The 19,357-nt window shown below is 45.4% G+C and overlaps 1 protein-coding gene and 1 long non-coding RNA gene across 2 annotated transcripts; both read left to right on the top strand.

Moving 5' to 3' along the window:
* Positions 1–1,260: 1,260 nt before the first annotated feature.
* SIAH2 (siah E3 ubiquitin protein ligase 2) lies at positions 1,261–15,562 on the top strand. Its single transcript, XM_040349160.1, has 2 exons — positions 1,261–1,806; positions 14,457–15,562. Exons 1-2 carry the CDS (start codon positions 1,420–1,422, stop codon positions 15,012–15,014), a joined length of 945 nt encoding a protein of 314 aa, XP_040205094.1. The 5' UTR covers positions 1,261–1,419; the 3' UTR covers positions 15,015–15,562.
* On the top strand, positions 10,859–12,024 carry LOC120936653. Its single transcript, XR_005748627.1, has 2 exons — positions 10,859–11,276; positions 11,956–12,024. It is a non-coding gene; the product is annotated as an uncharacterized LOC120936653 (long non-coding RNA).
* Positions 15,563–19,357: the final 3,795 nt, after the last annotated feature.

Below are 19,357 nucleotides of genomic sequence, written 5' to 3'. Positions count from 1 at the left end.
GTAAGGGGGTTGGACACAGGCAGGAGTGGTAGGTGGGTTGGACACAGGCAGGGGTGGTAAGGGGGTAGGACACAGGCAGGAGTGGTAGGTGGGTTGGACACAGGCAGGGGTGGTAGGGGGGTTGGACACAGGCAGGGGTGGTAGGGGGGTTGGACACAGGCAGGAGTGGTAGGTGGGTTGGACACAGGTAGGGGTGGTAAGGGGTTAGACACAAGCAGGGGTGGTAGGTGGGTTGGACACAGGCAGGGGTGGTATGACACAGGCAGGGGTGGTAAGGGGTTAGACACAGGCAGGAGTGGTAGGTGGGTTGGACACAGGCAGGGGTGGTAGGACACAGGCAGGGGTGGTAAGGGGTTAGACACAGGCAGGAGTGGTAGGTGGGTTGGACACCGGCAGGGGTGGTAGGACACAGGCAGGGGTGGTAAGGGGTTAGACACAAGCAGGGGTGGTAGGACACAGGCAGGGGTGGTAAGGGGTTAGACACAGGCAGGAGTGGTAGGTGGGTTGGACACCGGCAGGGGTGGTAGGACACAGGCAGGGGTGGTAAGGGGTTGGACACAAGCAGGGGTGGTAGGACACAGGCAGGAGTGGTAAGGGGTTAGACACAGGCAGGAGTGGTAGGACACAGGTAGGAGTGGTAAGGGGTTAGACACAGGCAGGAGTGGTAGGTGGGTTGGACACCGGCAGGGGTGGTAGGACACAGGCAGGGGTGGGAAGGGGTTAGACACAGGCAGGAGTGGTAGGTGGGTTGGACACAGGCAGGGGTGGTAGGGGGGTTGGACACAGGCAGGGGTGGTAGGGGGGTTGGACACACACACTGCCCCCCATGTATGAAGCACAGAGCAGACAGAAAGTTCTGGGTACATGTTGCTAATTATGATTTCCTGATTTCTGTGGAAATGCGTCTCCCTCCCAGAATGTGAGGCGTCCTAGACGCGGTAGAACGAAACGCGGCACTTCAAAAACACTTTCTCTCTTCATCTCATTACAGCCTGGCGGTATGTGACGCCTCCTTATTTATAGAAAACATGCTAAGCTCCGCCCTTACTCCAGCGCGGCTTCACCATTCGAGCAGTCCCATGACAACGGCACGCCCACCCTTCTCAGCTCCGTCTACGGAGCTTTGCTTCACAAGTCTAACAGTCACATGACACGACACAGACACGCCCACCCCTTGTCCTATCAACTCGTCCTCTTCACACATGGCGGACGTGACGTTGGAGCCGATGACGTGTGACAATGTTCCAGAAGGTAGGCAGAGCTAATGTCCGGTGCTGACAGCGCTGCTGGGGGGCGGGGTCGTAGAGTGTTCCGGTTATCCGCTCTATGCCGTGATCCGCTGTGTGTCCCACGTCCCCCCTCCGGCCGGAAGTTTTCTTATTACCCCCCTCCGGACCTCCATGGTTCTCTCCGGCCGCGATGAGCCGCCCGTCCTCCGCTGGACCCTGCGCTAACAAACCTGCCGGGAAACAGAAGCCGCCTCCCCCACCGCCGCACACCCCGTCCCCTGCGGTCCCCAGTACGATCCCTGCCGCCTCCGGCCCCGCCGCGCCCCCTCCATCGGCTGCGGCGGCGGCGATCCCCGGGCCGGTGTCACAACACAGCGAGCTGACGTCTCTGTTCGAGTGTCCCGTGTGCTTCGACTATGTGCTGCCCCCCATCCTACAGTGCCAGGCCGGGCACCTGGTCTGCAACCAATGCCGACAGAAGCTGAGCTGCTGCCCTTCGTGCCGGGCATCCCTCACCCCCAGCATCAGGAACCTGGCCATGGAGAAGGTGGCATCCGCTGTCCTCTTCCCGTGTAAGGTGGGTAATCGCCGCACTGCCCCTGTTCTAGGGCTCCATGTACCCGATGGGTGATGACTACACAGGCACTGAATCTATAGGATATTATCATGTGTCCCCCCCCCCCCCATCATTGGGTGATGACTACACAGGCACTGAATCTATAGGATATTATCATGTGTCCCCCCCCCCCCATCATTATCATGTGTCTCCCCCCCCCCCCATCATTATCATGTGGCTCCCCCCCCCCCATCATTATCATGTGTCTCCCCCCCCCCCCATCATTATCATGTGTCTTCCCCCCCCCCATCATTATCATGTGTCTTCCCCCCCCCCATCATTATCATGTGTCTTTTCCCCCCCCCCATCATTATCATGTGTCTTTCCCCCCCCCCCATCATTATCATGTGTCTCTCTCTCCCCCCCCCATCATTATCATGTGTCTCTCTCTCCCCCCCCATCATTATCATGTGTGTCTCCCCCCCCCCCATCATTATCATGTGTGTCTCCCCCCCCCCCCCCATCATTATCATGTGTCTTCCCCCCCCCCCATCATTATCATGTGTCTCCCCCCCTCCCCCATCATTATCATGTGTCTCCCCCCCCTCCCCATCATTATCACGTCTCCCCCCTCCCCCATCATTATCATGTCTCCCCCCCCTCCCCCATCATTATCATGTCTCCCCCCCTCCCCCATCATTATCATGTGTCTCCCCCCCTCCCCCATCATTATCATGTGTCTCCCCCCCCCCCCCATCATTATCATGTGTCTCCCCCCCCCCCATCATTATCATGTGTCTCCCCCCCCCCCATCATTATCATGTGTCTTCCCCCCCCCCATCATTATCATGTGTCTTCCCCCCCCCCATCATTATCATGTGTCTCTCTCTCCCCCCCCATCATTATCATGTGTGTCTCCCCCCCCATCATTATCATGTGTGTCTCCCCCCCCCCCCCCCATCATTATCATGTGTGTCTCCCCCCCCCCCATCATCATGTGTCTCCCCCCCCCCCCCCCATCATTATCATGTGTCTCCCCCCCATCATGATCATGTGTCTCCTCCTCCCCCCCCCCCATCATTATCATGTGTGTCCCCCCCCCCCCACCATTATCATGTGTCTCCTCCCCCCCCCCATCATTATCATGTGTCTCCTCCCCCCCCCCATCATTATCATGTGTCTCCTCCCCCCCCCCCATCATTATCATGTGTCGTCGTCCCCCCCATCATTATCATGTGTCTCCCCCCCCCCATCATTATCATGTGTGTCCCCCCCCATCATTATCATGTCTCTCCCCCCCCCCCCCTCCCCCCATCAGTGTGTGTGAGCCGTGTCCCCCCATCCCTCCTCCCCCATCCCTCCTCCCCAATTGCATTGCGGAGGCAGATGAGATCGGGTGTCAGCGGATGTTCATTCGCGATCTCATGGGGACCAATGTATGTCCCTTTTTCATCCGCAAACGGATGGATGAAAAAGCGGACATACGGCCTGCCCGTGTGAAAGGGGCCTAAGTGTCATTTCTGTCTACTGCTTCATTCCTATATCAGCGTGAATCACTTCTGACAAGTTTTCCAGCCTTCAGCTCTATTCTGGTGTCCCTTCTCTCCAATCAGCTCTCACACTCTGAAGAGGTCTAACTTCAGCTCTCCTCCCCCTTTTTTTTTTTTTTTCTGGCAACTCAGACAAGCTTTATACGTTTTTGTTTTTTTTTCACTTTGAATGCGTGTAGAGAAGACTGCAGATAAACACGTACAAACATATGTAGGAGGATTTGTTTCATCTGTGTCAGTATATGTAATGGCACCACTTTAAGTCACCAAGCTTGCTGTACAGTGACATGCAGGCCCTCCAGAGAGGTACGATATGCACACCGCGTTCTGATGGGAACATGGCACAAAGATAACTATTGTTTTCTGTTTGTCATTGCAGTTACCTGTGTTTATCCATGAGGGAAAAATGCAGGTGACTACATAGTGTGAACAGGCCCTAAATCTTCCAACTCTTGCCATTCACTGTTTTGTTTTTATTCAGCCAGCAGGAAAAAAACACAAACAAGGCGGATGGATACATTGTGTTCTGGACGCTGCACCTGTAACTCGGGCTAGACGGATCTGGTGGCTGCTGACCCTTGGACAGAAGGTGGTCCAATGCAGGCTAGGTTCACACTGATATGCACAGAAATCACTGCATAGCAATCGCAGCCTTGTAATCTGCTGCGGGTGTCAAAGGCAACGACACCCCAAATGCAGACCACAAAACGGTGTGTGTTTTGCCTGCATCGAATCATATGGGTATGAAAAGCCATGCGATCCGATTTCGGTGTGGCAAAAAAGGTGCCTGAACCCTTTTTTGTGTGGATGCCGTACAAAATGATGAGCTCAAATCGCACGTCATTTTCACAGGAATGCAGTGCGATTCCTGTGCAAATCGCATGTCGTCCATGTAAACTGGGGCAAAGGGAGGCTGGCACACACTGATACTGGTTGTATATTTTTACATAGTTCTACCAGGGTTGCACCAATAAGAGAATCTGTGCCGATACCGAGCGTTTGCACGAGCTGCTAGCCACTTCTCCTCCCCTGTGGATTTCAGCTGCTTTATTGAAATCTGTACAACGAGGTTGGTGCTTGTAACTCGCCACATCGCTCATCCCTGACTATCCCCTGTGTCCTTCTTGGGTCCCCCTCCACCCTAGATCTGTCAGGATGGAGAGCCAAGGAAGGAGTCAGTAAATGTCAATACGGACTCTGTCTATTCATAACTGAGCATCGTAATCTGTTTATGTCTCAGTTTATGAATAAACAGGAGCCTCTGTCTCCTCTCCATTCATCTTCATTTCAGCTGAGGCTGCAGATATATATTGTAAAAAAAAAAAAAAAAAAGATTGCTGGCACTGTATACCCCCCCCCTGATGATCTCCAATGCAGAGTTTGCCAATTCTTTCATATAACGAGTGGAGAGACTTTATCTGCTCACTCAGCTGTCAAAAGAAAATTTCTGGACAGTCTGCCAAGTTCTTAACAGGAAACATTGTAACTAATGCTTCCTTCTTGGATCAAAGGGATAAACTTGTGTGTTTTAAAAAAAAGTCTGCCAGGTTTGTAACAACATGAAACATTGTAACTTCCTTCTTGGAGCAAACTTTGGTGTGTAAATGCAGGAAGTTTAACCACTTAAAGTCCAAGGGGCAGATCCACAAAGGAAGTACGCCGGCGTATCCACTGATACGCCGGCGTATTTTCAAATTTCCCGCGTCGTATCTTTGGTTTGAATCCTTAAACCAAGATACGACGGCATCTGGGTTAGATCCGACAGGCGTATGGCTTCGTACGCCATCGGATCTTAGATGCAATACTTCGGCGTCCGCCGGGTGGAGTTCTCGTCGTTTTTCGCGTCGAGTATGCAAATTAGCTATTTCCAACAATCCACGAATGTACGCGCGGCCGTCGCATTCACTTACGTCATCTCTAGTCGGCTTTTTCCGGCGTATAGTTAAAGCTGCTGTTTTGCGGTGTATAGTTAGACTTGCCATGTTAAGTATGGCCGTCGTTCCCGCGTTTATTTTGATTTTTTTTTTTTGCGTACGTCATCCATAAATCGGGATGGATGTAATTCACGTCTATGTTAAAAAAAAATGACGTCCTTGCGACGTCATTTAGCGCAATGCACGGCGGGAAATTTAGGGACGGCGCATGCGCAATTCATTTGGCGCATGGACGCGCTTCATTTAAATGAAACACGCCCCCTAATCGCCGATTTGAATTACGCGCCGTTACGCCGCCAGTGACTTACGGCGCAAATTTTTGCAGGATTCAAACCGAGGACCAGTAAGTCACGGCGGCGTAGCGTATCTCAGATACGCTGCGCCGGGGCAGATCTTTGTGGATCTGCCCCCAAATCTTTTTCTGACACTTGTTTCTCAAAGTGGAGGTCCACCCTAAAAAAAGAAAAAGGCTATAATTTTTGTTTGTTTGTATATACTTACCAGAAATGGCTGTTACTAGGCAAATACTCCTAATCTGCCACTTCCTCGTCCACGGTGGTCTTCTTTCTTCTCCTCCTCACGCTGCCTCCTAGGAAATGGGGAGCAGTGTCTTCTGGGAACTTGTGTGTGTCCCAGGAGACTTCTGCCCATTCACATAGCGCCGCCCGGCTCGCACATGCGCAGTAGGGAATGGGGCAGTGAAGCTGCAACGCGTTACTTCTTGATTCCCTCACCAAGGGATTGCTCGGCTTCGGCTGCCAACATCATGGGCACCCTGGACAGGTAAGTGTCCTTATTAAAACTCAGCAGCTACAGTGTTTGTAGCTGCTGACTTTATTTATTTTATTTTTTTTTTTTATATATGCCGGACTTTTAAAATCAATAGTTTTTGCTAGAAAATTACTTGGAACCCCCAAATATTATATTTTAGCAGAAACCCTAAAGAATAAAATGGTGGTTGTTGCAATATTTTATGTCACACTGTATTTGCCCAGTGGGCTTTCAAATGTATTTTTTTCCAAAAAAAAAAAAAATACTTCAATGAATAAAAAAAAAAAAGAAACAGTAAAGTTAACCCAATCTTTTTTTTTTTTTTTTTTTTTTTTTTTTTAATGTGAAAGATGATGTTACGCCGTGAGAATCGTGATCTACCTATCTACGCAAAAAAACATGTGATTCTCATTTTAGCCAGAATCGTGCAATATTATCTCTATCTCTATCTCACACACGTATGTGTGTGTAATTGTACAATAAACTACTGACACAGTCCATGCGTCAACAGTGCTGCATATTGTCACTGTCACTTGACATTAAAAATCAATTCAGTTTTCGTAAAAAAAAAAAAAGAAAATGCGAGACAAGGACGTTTACCCCCTCAACTTCCGGTTTCCACGGAGCTCCGCCTGCTTTCCCTGGTTGGAGCCTGACATTTGTAGATAGGAGGCTGTCTTAGCGGATGGTTAGTCCATCAATTGCTGTTATCTGCAGCCTGAAGGGGAATGTTCTGTTAGGATGGCGGGGGCTTGACTGTGTAGTTGGCCCACTCCCATGCTGCCTCCGTAGATACACGCCTGCAGTGCTGATTGGATCTCTACTAGTCCAGTGAAGGTGAAGGCTGTGTGCCCCAGAAGATGGCATGCTCTGATCGCACTGATCCTACAAGGACTGTGGGCTCTCTGCTGTCTGTGGACACGCACACTTCATACTGGTATATAGAGGCCCCCTGAAGGAGACCTCCTTGTCAATAGGCTTCACAGCTTGTCCACTACAGGAGAGCAGCACACTGTCTGATCTGTCCTGCCAGAACTGTTTTTGCACATATGCTTTAAAAATCAATTTAGGCCTGAAGATTGCATAACCCCACCCCAAACATATATATATATATATATTTATTTATATATATATATATATATATATATATATATATATATATATATATATATATATATACATATACATTTTTTTTATTTATTTTTTGCAGACAAGTTTGTGTAAACGTGCACTGTGTGGTGGAATTATACAAAGTGTTTTTATCCCTTTTTTTTATTAATTTTGCACGTCTGTCAAAAAAGCAATATTTATGTACCGAAACTTGGTTTATCTTAAAGATGTTATTTAATGAATACATCTGTGTCTGTAGTTCAAACCTTCTTATCATAATTCGAAACATATTTGATTTTACACTCCAGCAGTTTGAGTTTGGAAATTGTAGGGAAATGCTTAGGTAATGAATTTTTACAATTTAACTAAACCCATTCGATTTTAGACAAAACGAGTTTCAGTCGACTAAAATGTACTGGAAGTTTTATTTGACTAAAACAATTGCAGGTGACTAAAATAAGAATAAAACTAAAATGGCATTTTAATCGAGACTACAACTAAAACTACATCGTAATTTGCTATCAAAATGTTACACTGGTTGGCACACCTAGTACTGATGTGTGCACTGGGTGCGGAGTTCCTCTGAAACCCTTGGTTGTACTTTGTGACACTTGAATGCCAGAGTGAGCGGAGGGAGGAATCCGCTGTGACAAACAATTGGTATGCAAACATATGATTAGACATTCATTTTCCATGAAGTCACCAGGTTCATGTGACTTCTCCTCCTAAAGAGCTATCTGCCTACAGGGAATCCTCTGTTCTTGTAATCAAATCTGGGCTTAGAATACTGTTGCCATTGCATCACACCACCTTTGCATCATGCAATTTTTTTTTTTTTTTTTTTTTTAAAGGGTTTGTGTAACCATACAATATGTACTTAGGTTGGATAGAGGGGGGGGGGGGGGAATTAGAAAGCCTGCCAGTTTTTTTGCAGAGATTTCCTCTTGAAAACTGCTACAATGCTTTTATCAGACAGGAAGTAGGGGAAAGTCTTCCAGCAGCAACAAAGACAGAAATAAGCATGCTTTTATAGAGAAGTGATCTGTGATTGCATGAGTTGGGGAGGTGGATGGTGAAGTCATGCGCATTAAATCAGAGCATGCTTTGCATTCATTTGAAAAAAATAAAAAAATATATATATATATTATTAGTGTGTGTATGTTATGTTTGTGGAAATGTAACCAATATAAAGAATACAATAAAAAAAACTAGATGCAAAGTATTTTGTGAACTGCACTCGTGCTGGACAGCAGACCTCCTGTGTTCAGAACAAGACACGGGAGCAAGTGAAGATCACTGGAAGGGGAGTGTCTACTTAAAAGTGGAGTTCCACCCAAAAGTGGGAGTGTGTACCCTCTTTTTAGTGGGACTTCCTGCTTCCTTTTTTCCGCCACCTAGGCAAATCCTCCTCTCGCCCTGGGCAGCCATCGTCTGGGACACAACTCGGGTCAGGAGCCCACAGTTACTATGACAGCGGTGTGGAGAGAAGGGGGAGAGGAGCGAGCCTCTGGGCAGCCGCATCGCTGGACCGTGGGATGGGTAAGTGTGTGTTTATTAAGTCAGCAGCTATGCTTTATGTAGCTGCTGACTTTTCATAAACTAAAAAACGGATGGAGCTCCGCTTTGATGAATTCCAAGGGGATCAGCCAGGTATGGTATATACGTAGTTGCATTGGTCCATTGTAACCATGAATTGTTCTTTAGACCCCATTCACACTTGTGCAACTTGTCATGTGACTTTGGACATCAAAGTTGCATGACAAGTTGGAACTCATGTTTTCAAAGAATAGCCATTTTATATATGTGTGACTTGGAAAAGAGGGAGGGTGGGGACAGGAGAATAGTTGCTGAGGCTAAGCCTTAGGCTGCCCACCCACCCAGTTGAATGAAAGGACTATCTTGGTACTGATGGAACACAATAAACATGATTATATTAAGATTTATTATAAATAAAATTACAATCCAAACAAATGTACAAATCAACAATTGGTCAGGGTTTCGCGGAATACCGCTTCATCAGGAAAACCAATCTAAAAAATGAATAATACAATAAAAACATGTAATAAATTATTACATGTTTTTATTGTATTCATTTTTATAGATTGGTTTTCCTGATGAAGCGGTATTCCACGAAACTAGTCGAAACCCTGACCAATCGTTGATTTGTACATTTGTTTGTTTTTGTAATTTTATTTATAATAAATCTTTTAATACAATCATGTTTATTGTGTTCTAGCAGTACCGAGATAGTCATTTCATTCAACTGGGTGGGCAGCCTAAGGCTTGGCCTCAGCAACTATTCCCCTGTCCCCACCCTCCCCCTTTTCCACTTCAACCGGGATGATGGTACGTTTTTACCTTTTATTACTTTTTACATGAGGCTATACTCGCTTTCTGTTCATATGTGTGACTTGGTCGCACATGCACTAGTTTGGCCCAACTTTCATGCAGCTTAAGGGCCAATAACTTCAATGTTAACTCTCAAAAGTTGCATGAAAGTCCTACCTGAATTTTTTACATGCAACAGTGCGCCCGACTTTGCTGAGATAACAAATCGCATTCAAAGTTGCATTACAGTCACACACTTGTGAATGGAGCCTTAGTTATCAAATCCACTGGTAAATTTATAGCTCTTTGTATTACAATTTGTGTTAACCAATGAAAATGCTTATTCAAAGAATAAAACAGAAGAACTCGGTTGGTCTTTTGGGGGAAGGACTCATTTTTCAGAAAAACATTATTTTTGTGGCCTCTGCATACCAGTTACAGACAACTTTGATTGGCTGTGGGGATGGCATTGGTACAAAAACCTGAGCCGACATCTCTGGCCATGTGGGTCTATCACCCCAGTACAGCTGATGGTTTTGCACCAGCCTGCCATTACCCAGGATAACAAGGGTATGGCATATTTAGGGAATGAACATGCATGTCTGTGTTTCTGGAAGTGAGAAAAAAGCAGTCGCCGGTATTATAGCTTTCAATACGTGAAATCCTGTGTGTTGTGTGGTTTTTTTTTTTTTTTTTTTTGTAGATTTGCCTGGGAGTTTTGTCTATTTTCCCAGATAGGTCATCGGTTCAGCACAGTATCTAATTCTGCAGTGTCCATCCAGGGAAATCGTCTCCCAAACTGATTTTCAGTAAACGCCTGTACTCAGATAAAAGATATTTTAAGAATGTAGGGCATCAAGCAGATTACCTTACTGTACAGCTTTCTGCACAATTGTATCCTTTGTGTGTGTGAACTTACTGCTTTCCTGAGCATGTTTCCCTAGGGAATGGCATGATGAAGAATAAGGCAAGTATGTGTGTGGCCTATAAAGGGTATTGGAGGGACTGTAATACAAAAAGGCAGACAGGCAGGTTCTAAGCATAGCCATAGAACCCTAAAAGTAAGACATTTTACTACCGCTTTAAAGGGGTTGTAAAGGTTTGTTTTTTATTTTCTAAATAGGTTCAAAGATAGTGCATTGTTGGTTCACTTACTTTTTTCCTTCGATTTCCCTTCTAAATGTTTTTTTTTTCTTTGTCTGAATTTCTCACTTCCTGTTCCTTCTCAGTAAGCTTGCCCCATCATGCGAGCCGTTCTAGCCGGGGGTTAGTCAGCGTGCTCGCCCCCTCCCTTGGGACTACTTCCCTGCAGGGAGACGCTGTGAACACAGCAGATATACATGTAAAACCTATGTAGGGAGATTTGGTTAATCTCTGTGTATCATCTGAGGCTGTTCACTTCACTTGGTGTATTGGCGGTTTATACCCACTTTAATCTAGGCTTACCTGTAGGGCCAAGTGGTCTGTAAGGGTTTACAACCACCAATATTTTGGGTCAGTGGTTGCTTCTCAGAGCAGGGGGCTTCCACTGATCTCATACCACTGACACTGGTAAATAATGGCAGCCTCAGAAAAAGGTCAATTTCCTACTGTGTAGAGTACATGAATGCTTGGCAACCCTTGAGGGAATCTTGACTGAGAATGCCTGACCAAGATACTGATATTTTCAGGTCTAATGAGTGAATATTAATCTGTTCAGTAGAGAAGATGAAAAGCTGAGCCAGTATTCACTGCAACAAATGAAATGTTTTCCATTCATAACCAAGTCTCCATAACTGCCTGGTACATTAGCTTTCAGGTAGGGTTGTCCCGATACCACTTTTTTAGGACCGAGTACAAGTACCGATACTTTTTTTCAAGTAGTCGCCGATACCGAATACCGATACTTTTTTTAAATGTGTCCCCAAATGCAGCCATGTCCCCCCCATATGCAGCCATGTCCCCCACATATGCAGCCATGTCCCTCTAGCCATGTCCCTCACATATGCAGCCATGTCCCTCTAGCCATGTCCCTCACATATGCAGCCATGTCTCTCACATATGCAGTCATGTCCCTCACATATGCAGCCATGTCCCTCTAGCCATGTCCCTCACATATGCAGCCATGTGCCTCTAGCCATGTCCCTCACATATGCAGCCATGTCTCTCACATATGCAGTCATGTCCCTCACATATGCAGCCATGTCCCTCTAGCCATGTCCCTCACATATGCAGCCATGTCCCTCTAGCCATGTCCCTCACATATGCAGCCATGTCCCTCACATATGCAGCAATGTCCCTCTAGCCATGTCCCTCACATATGCAGCAATGTCCCTCTAGCCATGTCCCTCGATGCAGCGGCGGGGGGGGGAAAGGGGGGGGAAAGTATTCTATTTAGGTATCGGGGGTATTTGCGTGAGTACGAGTACTCCCGCAAATACTCGGTATCGGTCCCGATACCGATACTGGTATCGGTATCTGGACAACCCTACTTTCAGGCTTTGATCGTTTTTAGTGCAGAGAGATATGCCTTACTTTAAAGTGGAACGTTACCCATAACAGCTTGATAAAAAATGTTCTTTAGCATGGAATTTAATATTCCACATTAATAGGTTACCAAAATGAGTGTGTGCTGTAAATTGTCTCCAGCATTGCTCTTGTTTCTTCTTGCTGGAAGCTGCCATTTTGCTGAAGCCCAGAGCCCCTGAGCAGCAGTAAATCATAAACGGTCTAAGGCTGAGTTCACACTGGCATTAGGAGAGGCATTTAAAATGCCCCTCAAATGCCTATGCGCAAGATATAATAGGCTGTACACATTAAGCGTTAGCATCACGTCGCTTAAAAATTTAAGCCTCATGCTGTGTCAGAAGGCATTTGAAGCATTTCAAGTCTATGGTAACGCTCTGCAAACGTTCTGGCAGGTGCTTTTGGTGCGGCTGCGGCGCATTAAAATTAGTTTATTTCTATCATTTTCCATTGTGGGGCAGTTTTAATGCTCATAAAACACTATAAAACCATGCATAGGGCGTTTGGGGCATTTTACAAGCGTAAAAAATGCTCCCTATTCTAAAGCTCATTGATGCTTGTCTGACGCCCATACTAATTCTATACAAAGACTATAGAAGCTTTTGTTGAGTGTCAGAAATGTTGTCAAGTGTGAATAAGCCTTAGGGCTCTTTCACACGGAGCGGATCCGTATTGATCCGCTTAGTTAGCCCGTTTGGCTCAGCGGGGATTCCTCCGTAAATCCCCGCCGAGCTGTCGGCGGACAGGGCGGTCCCCGCACACAGTGCAGAGACCGCCCTGTCTCTCCTCCGCTCTCCCCTATGGGGAATCGGGTGAATACGGACCGTCTGTCCGTATTCATCCGATCTGATCCGTCAGACGGAAGAAAAATAGGGTTTTCTTCCGTCTGAAAAACCGGATCCTGATGGAGGCGGGTGATTACGGATGTTGGTGGCTAACGGCCGTGATCCCATAGGGAACCATTGTAAGTCTGTAAACTGACTTATGAAAAGCGGACCGTTCGTCCGCTGGTGTGAAAGGGCCCTTAACAGTTGAAAAAAGTAATTTAATTCCTGTAATGCCAGGCTTGCAAACTCATTTGCTTGTGTCCTCAACTAAACTGTCAAACCAGCAAGTGGCTCGTATCATAACTGATCTCATGTGCAGCAACATGGCAAGTTGCAGATCAAGCAGAAGCGGCTTCCTTGGCTGTAAAGGATAGGAGGGTTTAATTTGGCTTTAAGGCTGTCAGCAGATCTGCCTCTAGAAACTCTGCAGTGCCTAAAAATGAAGAGCAACTAAGCATGTTCAGAGCAGGGTGAGACAGTTTATTTCAGACACCCCTAGAAGCAGCTATAAAAACATACAGCGTGCATGAGGCCTAACATTCCACTTAAGGCCTCCCTCACAACAAAACCTCAGCTAGTCCTTCAAGGACTACAAGGAACCTTTTCTTATATAAACTGTTTAGTCCCATCACCCCCCCATGTAACGCAGATGAATAAAGGCAGACCTGTTTGTCCAGCCTGTATGACGACCATGAAAGCCCTCATGGATGCAATGGAGGATGTGAAGACCTGGTGGGACAGAATGTATGTTGCTTGCATGAATACAAGGTGAAAATCAAGGGGAAATTAAAGCCTGACAAATGAAAACCAATGCAGCTACTGTATTTTCCCCTGTAAAAGACAACCTTTTGTACTTAAAAATATCCCCCAAAAGTCGGGGGTCGTCTAATATGCTGGTACCTGTAATGCAGAATCAGTCAGATTGCGGGCATCCATTGTTCAAAATTTGCACCTCCTCCTCGTCCTGTTCCATGATAGGCGGAACACTGTTTCCCAGCAGAGCCTGTGTTCAGTGTTCCACTCATCCGAGATCCTCTCGGCCTCAGACGAGAGGACATCCGTGATAGGCGGAACACCGATCACGGGCTCTGCTGCCAAACTGAGTGTTCCGCCTATCACGGAACAGGACAAGGAGGCGGCACGGCTTTTGAACAATGGACACCCGAAACTCTGACGCTGCATACAGGGATAAGGCATGGAGCTCGGCACAGTGAGCACGGCAAGGTGTGTCGGAAGGGGCTCGTCTTATACAGCAAGTATATCCCAAAACCACATTTTTAGCTGGAAAATTAGAGGGTTGTCTTTATATGCTGGCAAATAAGTACATTTATGGACTGGTAAGCTGCAGTCATTACATTACATACATTTTTATTTTGGATGTACTTATGCTTTAACCCTTGCATCCAGATACTCTTCTTTGTAAGATATCTCCCCTTTTGACACCCAGAATCCAATTTCCAATGAGCCCCACAAACCAATTTCCTTTGCTCTAGTTTATAAAAATGAACTTTAGTTTCTTAATGGGTTCTGAAATCTACTAAAAAATGATCGATGAGTTTACTTCCATTGTTTCTCTATATCCGCTTTGTATAGTTATAACCAAGATATTCATTGTTTCATATGTTTTTTTGTTGTTTTTCCTCTAGTATGCCTCTACTGGGTGCTCTTTGTCTCTCCATCACACTGAAAAACCTGAACATGAGGACATCTGTGAATATCGTCCCTACTCCTGTCCCTGCCCTGGAGCCTCCTGCAAATGGCAGGGTTCACTGGAAGCAGTCATGCCACACCTAACACATGCCCACAAAAGCATCACTACTCTCCAGGGTGAAGACATAGTCTTCCTTGCAACAGACATTAACTTACCTGGAGCTGTTGACTGGGTGATGATGCAGTTCTGCTTCAGCCACCATTTCATGTTGGTGCTGGAAAAACAGGAGAAATACGAAGGTCACCAACAGTTTTTTGCCATTGTACTCTTGATCGGCACGCGGAAACAAGCTGAAAACTTTGCCTACAGACTTGAACTCAATGGAAACCGAAGGCGGTTGACCTGGGAGGCCACACCAAGGTCCATTCACGATGGGGTGGCAGCAGCCATCATGAACAGTGATTGCTTGGTTTTTGATACTGCAATTGCACATCTGTTTGCCGATAATGGGAACTTGGGCATCAATGTGACCATATCTACTTGTTGTCCGTGATCCTTGGATGTTTTTTGTTGGGAAAACCTATTTCAGTGGCCACGTCGGTGCTGTCTGCATTTTATTTTTTTACAGTGGACTTACTTTTTTTTCAACAAGCATCTTATAGAAGCATTGCCAACATTTTCTAGACTTTTTGTAGTTGTAAATAATGAGGCTGTGAATTGTTAACCTGAAGAGCGTCATAAGAACTATGTTTTACTTAAATTATTTTCTGAAGAAAAAAAAAAAATGGATGTACTCTTTGATTGTGAATAACAGAGGACTTTATCATGAAACTACGGTACAGCAGGTGAAAGTGTAGCATTGTTGTATGATGCAGACATGTACGTTTCTGTAGGTGTGTAAAGGAAGCTGGATCACAGTCGGCAGAATATGCTGGGTTATATTTTTATGAACCATTTATTGACCAAGCTTTTATCTGAATGTGCACTTATCTTTTATTTATAGGTTAGTTTACCTTTACCTGGGCTTTTGTATGAAAACTGAAGGAAAGGGTTGTCCACAGAAACCAATAGAAGGGTTGCTTGCATATTCCCGATATTTATTTAAAAAAAAAAAAGAAAAAAACCTGTGGGGTTGATTTACTAAAACGGAAGCTGTCAAAATCTGGTGCAGCTGTGCATGGTAGCCAATCGGCTTCTAACTTCAGCTTGTTCTATTAAGCTTCAACAAAAAAAGATGGAAGCTGATTTTTTTTTTTTCTTTTTTTTTTTTTTTTCAGAGCTGCACCAGGTTTTTGCAGTTTTCGTACATCAACCTCATACTATCTGGCTGCTGTGGCCAACACCTCTACTTTTTTCTTTTCCGCCAGCTTGTTTTAAAGCTGAACTCCAGGCAAATGGCTAAATTACGCAAATGAAAATTCAGTTTTACCTGCCGAAGAATTTTGAGTTCTGTGCAGCCACCAGCCAACACAGCCTGATCCTCTAACTTCACTGCAGCACAGTTTGGTCAACTTCACTGGGTCAAAATGCACTCCCAGCTTGCTGACTGGACAATGAAGCGGTAGCAGGACACTGATGAGCCATCACTCTGCTCTCTCCTCCTGTTCAGTGTGCTTATTGTCAATGCACAGCATTGTTGGCTTCTCATGCTTGGCTGTCTCTCACCCAGTCAGAGTGCTGCTTTACAGGAGGTGGATATCAACAGAACTTCAAGTACTTTTCACTAGTTGCAATTGACATACAGTAAAACTTTGGTTTGAGAGCGTTTTGCAAGACAAGCAAAATGTTTTAATAAATTTTGCCTTGATATGCAAGCCAAGTCTTGATGTAAGAGTAGCGTCATGTTACAACTGAGTATAAAACAGAAGAGAGGAGTGTCTAAGTGTAGCAATATGGTTAAATTTAATGAAGGTACAACATTTAGCAACTTATTTCTACACTTAGAGATGCCTCTCTTCACTTTTATAACCTGTAAAAAAAATGCTTTGATATACAAGTGCTTTGGACTACAAGCATGTTTCTGGAACAAATTATGCTCGCAAACCAAGGTTTTACTGTATTTGTAATAATGAATACATGCATGCATTAATTTTGGTGTTATCTTATCTTGTATCTGCCTGGAGTTCAGCTTAAATGAAGCCTGTTGTGTCTATCTACCCCTTGCCTACCAGTGGTGAGTATACAGAGAGCATCTTTTCACCTCCCTCCATGGCATAATACTGACTAGCTCCAGACTTGAATGGAAAGAGGCTATGCACAGCTACAAGGTTTGGCAGCGTCACAATATGTCGTCTGGATATGCGCAGGCAAGTGTTTTCTTCTGTCTTCCGTTCTGTTTATGTTTCATAGATGGACACTTTTGTGTGGAGAGGTTGTTAACTTCTTTGCAGTAAATTTTTTGTATGCACACAGCTGCTAATTAAGAACCGATTCTGCAACAGGAAAAAGATTATAATATTTGTGCTACTGGTTAGAGAGCGAAGGTCTCTGGGAAAGACACGAGGGAGCTTTGTCTAATCAAATACATATTTGGTTGTTAAATATGTGCATATGAGAGGAAAATTCTCAAATGTCCCCGCACCTAAGCCTGAATATAACGCCCATCTCTACAAATACCTCATTTTCATTAAAGCTGCTTTTTCCCAGCACCCTAGGAAAATAAACACGTGTTTTAACCCTTGCCAAATGGGAGGAGATCCACTGTAATGACCCCGGAGTTCAACTTTAACATTGCTCTAATTTGGATGCCACCTTCCGCAAACTTGTTTCTTTTTATTTCAGAGAACATTTTTTCCTTTTTTTTTTCCTGCATTTTTCGACAACACAAACAAGAAACCTAACTTTTTCCAAAAATAAATATTCATCGCAAGTTCTGGAAATGATTCACATTACTGGAAACGGCTGAGGTGGATATGTACCACCATTGTACATATTTACTTTCTAGTCCATTCATCCTTTTCCTTGGTAAATCTGACCTTAATAGCTACCTAATTTATTTATTTATTTTTGTACTTTGTTGGTAGACCAGGAGGGTATGCCAGTAGCTCTAAAGCACAGCAAATATGACCTTTTCGCTAAGGGTTGAAATTCGCTTTTTGCACAGCCGTGCTTTAATGCACGAGATCGGAGAAGTATAAATAGGGCCTACAGGTGTTTTAGCACAGATTAGCTGTATTTAATACATGCGCAATATATTATTTTGTATGTCAATTTTTAGCTCAAATGGATTTTCATTCCTTTTTAAAATGCCAGCACTTTCTGAGGCTCTATATGTTGTCCATTGAGACCAGAAAATAGAGCCTTTTATCATGAGTTTGGAAAAAACAATTATGGGAAATGGTGATTTAAATCTATTATGTGGGGAAAAATTTATTTTATACCTATGCAACATTATGTGAAGTGAATGTTTAAAAAAATTAAACACAGATAAAGTAAATTTTAATGCCGCTCAGTGACCCTAAGGCTGGGGTTCACACTGATGCGCTGCGGTTTGGCTGCAGCAAAGGTGTATCTGATTTTTTGTGTGTTTTACCCCCCCAGTCTCATAGAAATCTATTGGGTAAGTTTTTCTGAAAGTGCACAAAAAAATCTTGTATGATGCGTTTTGTGCTCTTTCAGAAAACGCGACATAATGGCACAAAACCTGGGTACATCCACGCTGCTGGAAAACCACAGCGCCCAAGTGTGAACTTGACCTGAAGTGCATAATTTTAACCTTCTATTTTTTTTTTTTTTTTTTTTTTTTGTGCTTGTATAACTAATTAAAAAAAAATGAGCAGTTAAAGCCGAAGGGCTCTTTCACATGAAAGGGCGCGTTCAGGTCCTCCTGCCATTTATTTTTATTTTTTTTGGCGGACCTGAACGGGCACTCCGTGCTCCTCTATGGAGCCGCGGATGTCAGCGGTGACATGCCCGCTGACTTCCGCTCAGATCCGCCAAAGTGTGACGGAGGAAAAGCCTACTTTTCCAATCCGTCTGGCGGATCGGGTGTACACGGACAGACGGACGGTCTGTGGTTATCCCATCTCCCCCATAGGGGAGAGCGGAGAAAAGACAGGGAGGTCCCTGCACAGTGTGCGGGGACCGCCCTGTCATCCGCCGGCTCAGCGGGGATCAACGGAACTATCCCCGCTGAGCAAGCGGAGGTTCACGGGGCGGGTCATTACTGACCCGCCCCGTGTGAAAGGGGCCTTAGTCCATCCTCTAAACTATTTCCGTTACTAATTGCTGCAGCCGCGGTCAGCGCTGTATGTAACATTAACTACGTACAGTACACAGCACTGTGTTTCGGCATTAACAAAATCCACCTACCTCTCTACTGGCACTGGGGCTTCCCATCTGCTGGCAGAAAGAAAAAGCAAGTTGGGCTGAGTCCTTCACATTTGCAGCTATTTAAAATAAAATGGAAAACTGAGTTAGACCTCTTCCACACAGGACGGACTCCACCTGAACAGTGGGGAGTCTGTCTGCTGAGCAGTCAGATGGCAGGTCTGTGTCTGCTCTGCTTATGCAGAGCATACAGTCCATTCTCCTCTATGGGTGGTCGGATGTAAACGGATCACCTGTTCGTTTACACCCAGCTGCTATCCGATCCGCTAGACCAGGGGTGTCAAACTCCATTTCATCGTGGGCCGCATCACCATTATGATTGTCCTCAAAAGGGCCGGTTGTATCTGTAAGATTAGATGTCCAGCGCATCCCCTCCCCTTACATTAGATGTCAAAAGCCACCCCACCATCAGAAGTTGAGTCCCCCCACTCTCCCTTACATCACAGTGCACCCCCTTTTCCTTATGCTGTTGCTGGATGCATTGCTTGAAAGCAGAAAGTAGGGGTCTGGAGGAGGGCTGGAGCTCTCCTGCAGCTGCAGGAGAGGTGCGAGGGCCACATGAAAAGG

The sequence above is a fragment of the Rana temporaria genome, chromosome 4, assembly GCF_905171775.1.
Source record: "Rana temporaria chromosome 4, aRanTem1.1, whole genome shotgun sequence".
Classification (NCBI taxonomy): Eukaryota; Metazoa; Chordata; class Amphibia; order Anura; family Ranidae; genus Rana; species Rana temporaria.
The sequence above is the reverse complement of the archived record's forward strand: the minus strand, read 5'-3'. Positions and strand labels throughout refer to the sequence as shown.